At 43.6% G+C, this 15,235-nt stretch overlaps 1 protein-coding gene across 6 annotated transcripts in view; it reads right to left on the bottom strand.

Moving 5' to 3' along the window:
• Positions 1-15,235, bottom strand: part of PKHD1 (PKHD1 ciliary IPT domain containing fibrocystin/polyductin) — a 471,355-nt gene that overhangs the window by 303,011 nt on the left and 153,109 nt on the right. For all 6 annotated transcript variants that reach the window (XM_027602298.2, XM_027602301.2, XM_027602300.2 and 3 more), the window contains one exon: positions 5,318-5,530. In XM_027602298.2, the coding sequence (XP_027458099.2) occupies positions 5,318-5,530 (213 nt within the window). The remainder of the gene's footprint in view (positions 1-5,317; positions 5,531-15,235) is intronic.

Here is a 15,235-nt window from a genome sequence, read left to right as displayed (position 1 = left end):
GATGGGTTAGCCTGGTGATGGGTATTAAAGAGGGCACGTTCTGCGTGGAGCACTGGGTGTTATACGCAAACAATGAACCATGGAACACTACATCAAAAACTAATGATGTAATGTACAGTGATTAACATAACATAATAAAAATAATAAAAGGCAATAGAGCTACAAAAAAAAAAAAAGGATGAGCTAGTAGGGCTGCTTTTCATCACCACTTTAGCAATGGAACTCTTTCTTCTAAAGAAATATTACTTTGAGCTCAAACAGAGAGATAAGCAATGGATTACTTGAGCAATTTAAACCTTCACTGCTTGGTACCCAAACACTTCACTATCTGAGGAACCCCTGAAGTTCCTCCAGGAAACATCTGGATTTTGTGGAGAAGGTGAAAACCAGGAACACGCTTCTATATGCGTGTCTACTCCACGCACCCAGTACCATGCTTCAGAACCGCCCGATGCCCTTCAGCAACTAAAATAGTGCCCGTGACACCATACTTATAAAAAGCATGGAATTTAAATAAAGATACTTGGTACTTTTAGAAGGAAAACAAACCATATCTAAACTCGCCTGTTTAGACTAGTTTTTTCCTTATTTGTTCCTACCAAATTCGTACATTCATGATAATTGCACTAGTGTTTTCCTCAACCATGCTCCCACATACCAGCTTTGCTCAGAAACTTCCATTTATATTTAATTCCAGGATCTTGTAATTTCTTGAAAAGGACAAAGACAGAAGTCCATTCAAGGCCATAAGACTGCTTTTTCTCCTAAGAAACTGTCAGCCAAATTTCTCAGGGAGGAACTGGAAATGAAGTGAGAGACATTGATAAATTTCCCTGCTGAACAATCAATAAAAGCCCCACCATCCTGTTCAGACTCCCACTGTGGAAGCAAGGGCCATAATTACATTGTCAAAAATTCAAGTTGCCCAGGCTGACAGCGACCCCCTTGAAAAGTGACAAGTGATTGGCACTCAGTTTGGGGTAGTGAACCTGGATTGGCAGACAGAGTGGGGAAAGAAAAAGGCACGAGTGAAATTTCCTTATTGACCACAACCAGCCAGACCCCAGATGGCCACTCTAGAGGCGTCCTGAGACCCTAGAGTCACATTTAGAATCCCAGTGAGCAGCTGACAGGATCTCCTAAGCAATCTGAACCCCATCAGAGATTCCAAACGGAACAGCCCTGCCCCAATCCACTCCCAAACCCCGAGAAAGAGAAAGACGGTGTTGCATGTGTGTGTGTGCGTGCGTGTGTGTGTGTGTGTGTACAAGTGTGTGAGAGTTTTCCTACATTAAAAGAAAAACATGAAATGTGCTTTCAACTCCATCATTCCTTATGACAGCTGAACAGCAAAGCCTGTTTGCTTAGCAATATGAATCCATGAGAGAAATCAGCTGGAGCAAAAGGGTTCCATGGGGTGGCAATGAAGGAGACGGGGGAGGGAGTGGGGGAAGGCCATAGTCCTGACATGCAGACCATTTGTGTGAATCTCCGTGACCTGAGCTGGAGCTAAATTAGTACCCGTCAGTCAGCCCTCTCACTGTTGGACGTGAGGGATAAAATGCCTCCAAAAAGCCTCGTTGCTGGGCAGTGCTCTGCTTCTGGCTATTCTGGGGCCCATGTAAATGGTTTCCAGAAGAGCCTCCTGTAACACACCCAGGAATGGTGGTTTTCCACTGCTGGGAAGCAGCTGCACAGAGATTAAAATCAAAAGGTGTTCACTGAGCAGTGGGAACAGAAGATACCTGGGAATGTTGCTAAAACCTCTCTCTTGCTCTGATCAGAAGAGGTAGACAAGGAAATTAGGAAGGAGAAAAATCTCTAGGCAGGGCTGGCCCCATGCCAAATTTTGAGAAAGAAGCCCCTCTCGCTCTCTCCTCGCTAAAAGAAAACATGAGATAATTGGCACTGGGTCCTCACTGCTTTGGGGGGGTGGAGAATATAATAAAATAGCCGTAATTAACTCTGCTTGAGTGTCAGTGTGCGCCAAATACTTTGGACTAAGTCACAAGCAGCAAATCTACAAGGTGGGGACCATGTTTCCTGGTTTTATGGAGCTTCATTTGCCCAAGGTCATGAGTGATTAGTGCCAGAACTGGACAGAGTTCCGATTCCAAAACTATTAACCTCTAAAAACAGCATTTCTCCAAGAGTAGTCAGTGAGCCACAGGAATCAGATCACCCGTTGAAGTGCACATTTCTAGGCCCACTCGGGCCCACCAAGTCAGACTGTGGGGCTGAGGCCTAGAAACCTGGATTTTAAAAAAATCCCCTGGAGAAGAGTCTTCTGTGCACTATGTAGTGAATCTCACTACATCATGCCAGGAAGCTGAGTGAACGCCGGGTCATTAGGGATTTAGGGTGCGAAGCAGTGAATCAAGTGGCTCACTGTTTTGCATACTTGAAAGCAAAAGAAAATGAGTTTTTCCCTAAGGCCCCAGAGTCACCAGACCCATGTCTGGCCCTGGGAAAAGGCCAGGGAAATTACGTAATGATTTTAGCCATGCTATACAGTGCTGTTGGAGGGGAATCTGAGACCTCAGGTGTGCAGGACACGGGAGAGGGGACTGATGAGCCGCAGGCTGGGGCGGGGCGGGGGGGGGGGGGGGAATTCTCTGACAGACACTGAGGGAAGGGAGCCCTCACTTGGGGACTGTGCTCTTACCCACACAGCGCTTCCTTCAAATGAATGAGCGGCAGCGGCATCATTTCAGAGAGGAAAATAGCTTGCTTTTGCAAGTGTTCACTGTGTAAGTTCTATGGTTCTTCAGAGATCCTAGTTACTCCCATACTGGCAGGACTTTGGACAAATGGGTAAACCAGTTGCTGAGGATAACCTAACACTGGGAATGCAGGAAAGGAGAGGGGCAGGAGATGGAGGAAACAGGAGAAAGAGAAGGAAGGGAGGGAGGGAGAGGAGGTGTCTGCACTCTCAATATCCAGTAACATCACAGGACTAAAGCTGCAACACTGATTTGTAACTTCCAGAATTCTCAAACCATATGAGAAGGCTCTACGTTGCTTCGGTTGGCCTGTATTGATTGATTATAAGCAATGGCATTAAGGATTTTCTTAACTCGATAACTGTTTAAACACAAAGGCTTAGGAGCATAGGGTACCTTGAAAATGCAGGCACATAAAGGTTTATTTATGAGCTGTTTTGCTGATCCTTCATAATAGAACATGAGCATGAGAAGGTTGGAATGAAAGAAGCAGGGTAAAATGAATTAGGAGTCTTCACCCTTCTTCGTGGGTATTTCCATTTCTAGCAAGAGTTGAGCACCTGCATTGTATAGGACAGTGGCTCTCAAACCAGAGGACCGCTGTTAAGCTTCAGCGTTTTTCAGACGGTCTGTAGCAAATATTGATCAGTGAGTGCCCTCTTGCTGTTCTGCAGCTGTGTTTCTTCAGCGGTAAACAACAGCACATTGGGTTGGTAGCCCAACTGAGACCACGGCTGATGTGCCTCATGGATGCTGGACCACAACATCAATGTAAGTTCTTGCTGATGAAGCTAGGAGAAAAGAGTCCTCCATAAAGCAGAACTTAAGAATCAATACTGTAGGCATTTTAAATTTCTGTCCGGATAATTATGGGGTTTTTTAAGCCTTACAAAATATATCCCCAGTTGTAGCAGTCTGGCTGGTCCAAAGTCAACACTTACTAAATGCTTGATGAAAAGATTTCACTTCCTCTTGTAGGAAAGCCAAAAGAGGCAAAAGACTGCATTTTAGTGAACTATGATTGAGGCCCACAGATTATACTAGTCCCCCCTTATCTGTGGTTTGGCTTTCTGTGGTTTCAGTTACCCGTGGTCAACTGCAGTCTGAAAACAGACGATCCTCCTTCTGACCTGGTCAGAAGGTCACTAGGAGCCTAGCACTATGCCACAATGCCTACCTCATTCCCCTCACTTCAACCCCTTGTGGAGGATTTTCTTACCTCACATGATCACAAGAAGGGTGAGTACAGGACAGTAAGATATTTTGAGAGACCACATTCACATAACTTTTACTACCATATATTGTTATAATTGTTTTATTTTTAGTTATTGTTGTTAATCTCTTATTGTGCCTAATTTACAAATTAAACTTTATCATAGGTATGTATATATAAGAGAAAACAGAGTGTATGTGTATGTGTGTGTGTGTGTGTGTGTGTGTGTGTGTGTGTGTGTATGGGGTTTGGTACGATCCATGGTTTTTTTACGTTGTCATGCCAATATAGAAATGCCAACGTCAATGACACCAAGTTTTGTGGAGATTGGGCCACTATCTGGAGCCTACATTTTGATTTCCCTTTTTTCTCATGCTGTGTAACCAAAAGTATGTAAGTATCCACTGAAAGATACATAAAGCTCCTCATTTTATACTTACACATTTTCCAGTTGATACCAAGGATTCTCCTGGTACATTTAGTAATTTCCTGAATCTCAAGGAAAATAAAAATGTCCATTTTGCAAAGTGGGACTAAGTGATCAGAAGACAAATAAAACTGCAGCAGAAACACATGTAGCCTAATTCCTGTTTTGGGGGTGTCCTTCCCCCCCCCAGAAATCCATAAGCACCCAACCCCTCTGTAACAGGATTCTAAGTAGAACTCTAACTGAATGCTGCTCCCAGGAGGGGAAGACAGCCATGACAACAACAAAATAAAGTTGTCTCTATTTGATTTGTGATGCCATCAATGTAAATGGCCCATCAGTCAGTCTGCACTACACTGTACTGCAGTTATAAACACCAGTCTCAGTGGTTTAGGTTGACAAAATCATTGCCCATTCCCATTCTGGACAGCAGGAGGTGGGCTGCAACTCTGCCCCAACTGTCCTCATTCAGGTTCCCAAGCTGAAGGAGCCGCCCCTACATGGGACAGGCTATTCTCCAGCGGAAGGAAAACGACAAATGGCCAAAGCAGTGTGACAGCTCTCAAAACTTCTACTTGGCCATGCAGTCTATCATTTCCACTCACATTCCTTGACCAAAGCAAGTCCACAGCTGAGCTCCATGTCCCAGTGGGACAGGGAAGTATGGTCCACCCAGCAGGCAGCACCAAAAGTCACCTGGCAGTTGGTGGAGGCATATAATCCTCTTACTTGAAGGGGAGTACATACTCGGGAACCAAATATACTCTGTCTGCCACAGGACTCATAACAACTAATATTTCTTATTTAAGGAAATAGTGCCCATGCTGTCATTAACTTTGTTGCCTCAGCAACTAATAGCCAAAGATTTTTAAGAGGTTTTACCATTTGCCCATCACTAGCAGATTGTCAAGACACCGTTCTACCTCATCTCTTCTGGTCAACTGTCTCACTCACCATGCAGGGAAAGAGTTCCATTCCTCACAGCCAGGAACTTGACACCATATGGAAAGAAGGGAGTAGAGTGGGAACTCCCATAGAGTTTGATCTCAGCTTTGCCTTGGAAGGGCTTGTCCTCGGATCCAATCCGGAGCTCTCCACCATCAGTAATGAGGATGGAGTGTGCCCTAAGCTCAATGGGTCCTGGATCCATGAAAATCAGCTTGCCTCCTAATGACCAGAAAGAAGATTGTCAGTCCTTCGGAGGATAAGGTTCACCTCCTTTTGACAGTTCTAACATCTGATGAAATCCTCTGCATTTATACACTCTTGCAGCAATTTAGACTTATTTTATCTTGTCCTCTCTTTTAGAAGCACAAGAGAATATGGATTGGACCCCCAAGGGTAGAAGCACTATACTAAGCCAGTTTAGGCTAGCTATCACTACTCACTGCAACTTTATTTATGTTATTTTTAATGGTAATATCCCAAATGCCCAGCAATTTAGGGCTGGTTAAATAAGGGAGGAGAAGGTCACCATTTTCGTCACCTAGCAGCAGACAAAAGAAGCATATAAAATTAGGTTTAGAAACACTAAGAAACAAGTGAATGAGGAATACGAATAGAAGAAAATATGTCAAAATTACGAGAATTGTGGTAAAAGGAAATGTAATTAGGACTACCATCATGGCATTTGCAGCACTTTAGCTGGCCAACATCCATTTTGCTTTACTTTTGATAAGAGACCCAAATTTCCTTAAGAAATTGCTCTGTGCCACTGAATTGAGTAGGACTATCAATCACCATACCCCATCCTACCATAGCCTAAGTCATGTACCCAGGCTTCAGATGGAAATCTGGAACAAGAGGGAATAGAAGACTGGAAATGTTTAGAGTTTAGTAATTCCAGTGGTGGCATCTAAATGAGCCTGAAAAGAGCTGCTGTTTCTGAGGCCCCCTGCCCTCACCTGCAAAGCTCCTTCAAAATGCCCTGATCACTATCACTTCTACACCTGATTTTCCAGACTCTCCCTTCAATTCTGTAAGCAACCCAACATATTCTCAATAAACTTCCTTCTATAAAAGAAAGTCAGTTTCTGCTATTTGTAATCAAATAATCTTAAACTGATACAGATATGTTTCTTCTATTATCCAAATTTTCTGTAACATAGGAATATTATTTTATAATAAAATTATATTGTGAGAATAAATACTTAAGATATTAAAACATAATTTCACCTCTATAACACTTCTCTTTAAAAGGATTTAGACTATTTGCATTCCGAGCAGAATTTTCCCTGTAATGACAACATAATTAAAGCAGCCCATGTAAACAACCACTTTAACCTGCATGAGTTACTAAATCTATCTCCCTCCTGTTTGTGGTTTGCAAAAGTACAGGACGATACTCTTCTATCCTGTAACAAAGTGGTTAGAGTTGTGACTTCATACTAGAAAAGCCAGGGGTCCACTTTTCCACATCCTACAACAATGTCCCATCCCAGTCAGAATAAAAGTCAAAGTCCTGACACTGGGCTCCAAAAGGCCCTTCATGATTCACCACCCACCTCTAAGCCCCCTGCAACGTCATCTTGTGAGCCTCACGCCTTCGCTCACCTGCCCTGCACATGCGGGCCCACTTGTCAGCTCTCCAGCAGGCCTCAGTTGCTCCCTTACTGCAGTGTTCTTCTGTCAGGCATCCCTGTGATCACTCCCTGTTGTCTCCAGTCAAATGTTGACTTCTCGTGGAGGCCCTCCCTTTCCAGTCTATATAAAATAGCATGCTCTGGCCCCTTACCCAAAGACGTTTTTCTTCGTAACACTTACCATCAGGCATATTATATATTTGTGTGTTTATTGTCTGCCCACCTCTCACTAGAGGGCATGCTTTGTGAGGGCTCTTCTCTGTTTTGTTCACCTCTGTATTGTCAGTGTCTAGAACAGTGACTGATAGGTGGTTGGCACTCAATATAGAATTGTGGAGCAAATCGATATATGGTTATCTCATTTTAGAGAATCTGATTTAAGTATCTGAATTTCCTTTATGGACACACACACACACACACACACACACACACACATACCCTCTCATTTTCTCAGAGAGGATGTTGTTATTACATGTAATCTATAAATCCATACATTGTCTCAATGAGCCAAAGGTAGGCAAAGGATGTGAAGAGGCAACATGTCAGAAAAGAAATGGCTCAAAAAGCAGATTCTTCTGTTGTAAGGAGGGTCTCAGTGAGTGAGCGGCAGTGAAAGCCAAGACTCTTCAGTTGCTAAATTTTGTCCTAAATCCAATGTGCCAGGTTATTGAGCGGGATTGCTGTTCTCCAAAAACCACAACTGGGAAGACTCAAACATGCACTGGAGGAATGAGAGGGACCGAAGAAAAAAGCTAACATGCCTTTCGTCATTTTTGTTTACCTCTATCTCAGCAGAGATAGTGATCAATACACATTTGGCCCCATAGTCAAATGTGGAGGCCACCTCACCCCTGACCTTCAGCTCCAACATTGCACTTCGACTCTCCTCAGCCCTCTTCATCAAGCCTTCTAGTCTCGTGTCCTAAAGCCCAAGCCACACATCATCAGCAACAGTCCCAGATGCTGACGTGGACTTGACCCCTGAAAGTGTTCTCTCCTTGCAGCCACAATTTAGAACAACACGCCCCACGTGGGTATCCAGTTTCTCCCTCGGGAAAATGTGCACGGTAAGGGTCCTTCACTCAAAGAACTATGATGAGATTTCTTGAAGTGATGCTTGTAGATCGTTGGTCTCGGTCTGACACCTGTTAGACACTTAATGTAGTGGTGGCAGTGGCTCCTGTCAGACTCATCTGCTCGCCCCCCACTGTTGCCAATTACTACTCATTTACACAGTTCCTCCAACACTCAAGCACTACCGGACCACCGCCTTCCAACACCTCGCCGTTGGCAGGCCCGCCTTTCCTTCTGAAACATGGCGCAGCAATCGTGCACTCCGGTGAACTATCTGAGAAGCGAGCAACTCTCCTTTGATCTATAGGCTTGATGCTGGAGCAGCAACACTTCCAGACTTCCAAAGGACCTACTGGCGATTTGGACTTTAATTTTCCCTTCCACTCTCATTCCAATGGCAAGAATAATCATTAGAAATGCAATAATAATCTTTAATTCTTCTGTGAACAAGAGGAAAGAAATGTGACCTGTTCCCTAAAACTTTTCATTCCCAGTCACATGTCATTAATGTCCCAACTAATTCTCTTCAATTGGTGGACCATGGATTTGCATGGCATGGCATGCCTCCTCCATTACAACCTGGCAGGGAATCTGAACTGACCTTGATGAGCAAGTGGTGGAAATAGGGGGCAGAGTGTCTACTGGCTTCTGAAGGACCCTCAGTAAGTCCCATAAAATTGCTGGGTCTCCGATTACCCAGTTTCCAAATCTGCCCTACTCCCTGCCCGGGGATGGTCTGTTTTTTTCATTATTCACATGCAGAACAGAACCACGCATTCACTGAGACTCCTTACAGCTCTAGAACATTGGACATTTACATCTTCAAGAGTGCACTCGGGTGTGCCAATACTGGAGGAAACATGGAGCTTGTGTTTTCCTGACACCACCCATCCTGCAGTGGACTTTGAATTTCACTTGAGAAAAGTATCCCATACACAATCAGAAATCCAAATAATACTACAGGGAAAACAAGGGTGCTAACACTTACTGAACACCTACCCTATGTCAAAATCTTTAGACATGTTGTCTGAAATGACCATCAAAAGAAGCCTATGAGGTTGGTATCACACTCCATATTTTGCAGACCAGAGGGCAGGATGGGAGAGGGGGTCTGTCTCAGCCTAAAACAAGCCAAGCCAGCGTTGGAGCCCAGGACCACCTGCCAGAAGAGCTCATATTTTCTCCACTTCGGCAAACCGTCCCAGGTTGCTTTTTTATTAATTAGAATTATCATAGTTACATTTAAGGAAAAACACGTGTTAGCTTAAGTTAAGTTTGCCTGTGGCTTGTTTATGTACGATTTATTTTCACTTTGTTAATGTAGATATACCTCGTCTCATTCCAAACAGGATCTGAGGCAGATTACAAGGATTAGTGGGTGAATTTATAAACCTGGGCTTTGTCCCTTGTCGCATCAAGCCAACTATTCAACACACTAAAACAAATTGGTAGAAATTTAAAAACGTCATTTACTGATGGGAGCTAATAATGACGCTAATGAAGGGAGAAATCTCAGCCCAAAGAAAATGAATGATTTGTGTTGGCAAGAGTACTAAAAACAGGACTAATTAATTAATATGATAACCATTATTCCCAGCTAAAAAGCCTCCCCTCCTTCCTTATCAGCGGCAAGGATAAAGAAATCTAGGTAAATTAAGAAGAGAGTTTGATGAGGAATTCAGCTCTTTTTAATTGGAATAATTAAAAGCGATAACCAAAAGGAAAGCTTCTTAGAGTGAAGGAATGGAAGGTTTATACTCAAGCTAGCCCTGCGCCGAGGCCCTGAGTGTTGTATCCTCACACTTTATTAGCTTAAAACAAATATCCAGTGGGCTGGTGCGCAGTGTAGTGGCTTCGTATGGGAGGGCAGAGGGAGGACTTTATTCCTCCACTTTATAGAGCTTGACCACATTTCTGAACACTGAAATAAAGCACAGGGCTGAAAGTGGCCTGTGGCCGTGACCCTTCAATGGCTTGTTATGATTGTTCATGAAAGCCGAGTCTGTCCCACAAGTGACCTTGGGTAATTTCATAAAAATCAATCAACCATCATGATTGCTACTTCCCCTCTAAAATAAATAAATGAACACAACTTTTCACATGTAATCACTTCTTTCCATTAAACATCCCTTTTATTTCTTTTAAAGGGAAGTCAAAGGAACTTTTAGCAGCTAGCTAATGTTTGCAAAGTCCCTCAAAACCCATTTTTGGCTAAGCCTACAATTAGCCATCCTCTGTAATAACCACAAAACGATTTGTTGTACGTGTTTTGAAAACCAACAACAACAACAACAACAACAACAACAACAACAACACTGTTCTAGCTGTTTTCCCCCTCACTGTAAAAATTTGGAGTATAAATATTTTACTGCACGATAAGACTCTGAAAGAGCCGGCTATACCTTCCATCCTCAATTCTTTCCCTCCCTTTCCTTGAGCCCTTTGTCTGACAAGTCTATCGGAACCGGTCCTGTCATGGTCACAATGGCAACCACATTGCTGAATCCAAGGCCCGATGCTCCGTTCTCACCCGTCCTGAGTGGCCAGCACGATCTCACACACTCGGTCACTCCTTCTTTCTTGAAACTCCTTCCCCTCCCTTGCCAGTGCTGGTCTTCCTCCTCCCCCACCCCTCAAGCCTCCCCCCCCCCAGTTTCCCCCACCTGATTCCTCCCAATTGTCCCAACTACTGGCACCTGGCGTGTCTCCACCACTTTTCATACCATTCTCTGAACCATGTGTCGGGTTTCTCACCTTGTCCTCGGGTTTTAAACACCATCACAGGCTAATTGCCGATGACACCCAAATTTCTATCTCCAAGGCCCACCTCTGCCCTCCACTCAAACTCATACACCCAGCGACCACTCGACATCTCCACGTAGATGTCTCACAGGCTCCTCAACTTAGCACACCCAGAAAATGAACTCCTCGCCTTGCCCCATGGATCATCCCACAGTCCGGCCGAGGCCGCAAAGGGCAACTCCATTCTTCCAGGTGCTCAGTCTGAAAATCCTCGGGTCAACATTTCACTCACAGCCAAGCCTCCAGGAAATTTTGTGCCTTCTTCCTTCAGACAATCCCCACGATCCAACCACTTCTCACCACTTCCACATCTACCATTGGGGTCTAAGTCACTCTCATCTCATCCCTGGATGATTGTAACAGCCTCTCAACTCAACTCCCTGCTTCTATCCCCACCCCCACCCCCACCCCAGGGTCTACTCTCAAAACAGCACCTAGTGTGATTCTTTTCTTTTATGTAAACCTTATCATGTCACCTCTCTGCTCAGAGTCTCCAATGGCTCCCACCACACTCAGAGTCAAAGCCTACTAAACCCTATAGGGTTGGTCCTCGCTGGCACAATCTCACTCTGCTCTCCCTCGGGCTCACAGTCCTCCTGCGGCACTGACCTTCCTGCTACCCCGCCTCACAGCCTTTGCCTCACTGTGTGCAAATCCCCCCAACCACCACCAAACTCCCTCTCCACATTTCCTGCTCCATTGTTCTCCATGCTGCTCAGCAAATCTCACAAAAACTGTAATCTCCTCAACTTGACTACTTTCTTCATAGAAATAAACTCCACAAGAGCAAGAATTTTGGTCCATTTCGTTCACACCCATTGCCCCCGTGCCTAGAACAGTGCCTGACATATGGGAGCCCTGGCAAGTGGTCACTAAATACTGGTTGAATAAGGAAGAGTTGAAGTTATAGAAGTGAATGAGGTCTCCCATGGAGAGTGAGAGCAGAAGAGAGGTAAGAGAAACAAACTGTCAAATATTATTATTCAAAAACTAGAATAAAGTGAGAAAGTAGCAAGATTTTTGGGTGTGGTTCAAAGAATTAGGTGAATAGAACATTTGGAAGATTGTAGAGACATAAGCTCTAGGAAGAACTTCAAGAAGTGTGAAGGTGGTAGATGAAGATGTCATTATGTCATTTTTAGGAGACTCGGGGGAGAGAGGGTGCAGAGCAAGAGTGCACTTGTTTAGGTGAATGGCAGGTGATAAAATGAACCCAGGGAGAGTGACTCCAGGGTTAAGCAGAGGGAAAGCCAGAGGTGAATGGACGCAAGACCCAGGCAGGCATCTGAGCACTTCAATTAACTAGATCAATCTATAACCCAAACTAGATCATTCATTGCTCAAAGCCTGAACTACCTAAATTTTTATATGTAAATTATCCAGTTTACTTATTTCTATTGATTAACCTCCACTCAGCTTTTTGTGTCAACCGCAAATAATTCCTTAAAATGTTTAGCAGCCTGTATCTGGTTATCTTTCCAGTTGCTATGCAGTCAAATAGATAGGGAAGCTTGTGGAATTTCCTTTCCCTGGAGAATTATAGATGACTATCCATTCTGGATGGACAGACCCCCCTCTGCCTGGGTAAGAATGGCTGGCTGAGTGATCCGGGCACATTGCTGCACCCTACCGTACCACGTGGCTGTGGAAGTAGGCGTCAGGAGGAGGTGAGAGAGTGGGGGAAAAGGTAGTAGTGGGGGAAGCCAGCCACAGCCCGAAGCTTACGTTGTGCTGGGGATGCACACAGCTTCCTTTGTTGGCAAGATCCGGATTAAGCTTGTGCCTGATCCACTGGAGCAGAGCCTGGAAGCCTTCGAGGTGGGCTTGTCCCCAGCCAGAAAGGCGGAAAATCAATTTGGCTGGCAAACGAGAGCCCCCAAGAGCTCAGTGCACGCTCCATAATCCTATCCACTAGCAGCTCAGGAAATAGATGCCTGAGCCCTCACATATTCATGGGGGATGTGAGGCATAAATCAGGCTTTAAGGATTGGGGGCAAAGGGAATGGACTCTCTGGCTGGCTACTAATTAATCAAGCACAGAACACCTAAACCTAGCAACCTGGGAGCAAGCCACACACACACCGGCACAGGCTGCGGCTGCTGCTTTTCCTTATTGGTTTTTTTGGGTTTGGGGTGTTTTTTTTTTCATTTCAATTAAAATAGATATCAAATGAAATTTTCTCCCTTAGCTGATGCTGCTTATGCATCCCCCTGTTCTTGCTTTAATTAAAAAACATGCTTATTGCAATACTTGCCAGAATCACTTTAACGGTATTTTAATTGTAATGTCTCTGCCTGATTAAAAAAAGAAAATATGAACCAGAAAGTGTGGGCAAAAATGTTCTCAGGATGCAGGAAAAGAATCACCCACCTCCCCGAAATGGATGCCACATACTAATTCCTTAATTAGCCTGGTATGCCTGTCAAATGAGCAATGTAGATGGGGAGAAGACATATCTGAAATAAAATCACCAACTCAGAGCCACAAACAATAGCAGTCAGGAGGAATCATTTTTAGCAGCTCCGTTTTCCCTGGCAGGACAGAGAACTAACTACATCTAACAAAAACCGCCGTGCTCAGGATTGGCCCATGCAAGGTGCCCAGCCAAGTTTTCATAGCTCTTTGCAAAGGGTCACATAACCTTTGGGAATCGAGTAGCAGGCCTGGGTTAATCGGCTTCCAGTCCTGACAGTAATATATGGCTCCCTTTATTGTTTTAGGCTAGTAGTTCTCAAACTTGAGCGTGCATCTAAATCCCCTGGAGGTCTTAAAACACAGATTGGCGGGCCTTCTGCCCAAAGCAGTTCTGCTATGGGGCCCCAACATTCACAGTTCTCGCAAGGTCCCAGGTGATGGTGATGCTGCTGACTGGGGACCACACTTTGAGAACCACTACTCTAGTCAATTAAGCGATTGATCTAGGTGTCCATAGTCTTGGGCTGTTTGCTATCATCTAAAATAGGTGGAGAAATACAAGGTGGGGATTGCAGATTAATTCACTTCATCATTCAACCAACATTTGCTGTTATTTCCCAGCCTTTCTGCTAGATGTTGAAGGAAAAAAATGTGAAAAATACAGTCTCTACTACTACAAGGTCAAGGTGAAGTTTAATTGCTGCAGGTGAATAAAAATACCCTGGTTTTAGTGCATTGGCCAACTTTACAGACAATGGAGAAAGAAGATAAAGATTGTGAGTCAGCTTTCGCTTTTTCTATGACACATAAAACTCATTAAATTAACTTTATAAATTGATTAACTATATTAATTACAACATTTAAACCTATTTGTGGAAAAGAAACTACATAGAAATATTTAAAGGAACTGAAACACAGATACAAATAAATGCCTTTGTCGTTACAGCTACCGTTATCAATTGTTACTTAACTAAACCTTGGTTTCTTTCTTTTTTTTTTTTTTTAAGATTTTATTTGTCAGAGAGAGAGAGAGTGCAAGCGCAAGCAGGGGGAGCGGGAGAGGGAGAAGCAAGCTCCCCACCAAGCAAGGAGCCCGATGTGGGGCTCGATCCCAGGACCCTGGGATCATGACCTGAGTCGAAGGCAGACGCTTAACCGACTGAGCCACCCAGGCGTCCCAAAAAATCATCACGTCCTTTTACCAACACAGCTTCTGGCATTTCAGTACACAAGGCCCTCAGCTGTTCCATGGATTTCTAAAAAGTTACTTAAGACCTCAGAACGAAAGCTCTTTATAAGGAGAAAAGAAAAGACCAGCATGTGTGCACACATGTACACACACATATGCACATATATGCATAAACGTGGGGCCTTTGTTGATGGCTATGCACATTGATGTAATTCTTTTGGAGAGAAAATGGCAACAGATAGCAAGAGTCTTTCATATTTTTATACTTTGACTATCCATCAATTACACTCTTAGCAATTTATTAAAAGCTAAGCATTTAACAGAAAAATAAGTGTATGCAATGGGCATATTTTTCCAATACTGTAAATAATAAAATTTGGAATATTACAATAAAAAAAAAAGACCAGAAAAAAAAAAAAACCTACGAACAAATGAAACAAACCAACAAAAAAAAAAACCTACCTTTTCTTTAAAGTCTGTACGAGGCAGGTAAAAATCTCCCTTGCTACCAAATTACTCATTCATTCAAATAATCTCCTCCCTTCTGCCAAAGTTCAAATTAGCATTGACCCAATCACAGTTTTGAATAGCCCTCCAATTTGATACATTTCTCTAAGCAATTCAAAATGTTCCAAATATAATTGTTCTCTGAATATTGTAAACATAAATTGGCTATAGCATAACTTCAGGAGGTTTCAGGTCACAGTTGTTTCCTCATAGAATTTATTTATTTAAAAAATGAGAATACCTCCTACTTTTTCCTGACCCCCCCAGGAATATGACAGTACATGAGAAATGAAAGTGATGAA

The sequence above is a fragment of the Zalophus californianus genome, chromosome 7 (genome assembly GCF_009762305.2).
Source record: "Zalophus californianus isolate mZalCal1 chromosome 7, mZalCal1.pri.v2, whole genome shotgun sequence".
In the NCBI taxonomy this organism is placed as follows: domain Eukaryota; kingdom Metazoa; phylum Chordata; class Mammalia; order Carnivora; family Otariidae; genus Zalophus; species Zalophus californianus.
Note: the sequence above shows the minus strand (reverse complement) of the source record. Positions and strands in the feature narration are given on the sequence as shown.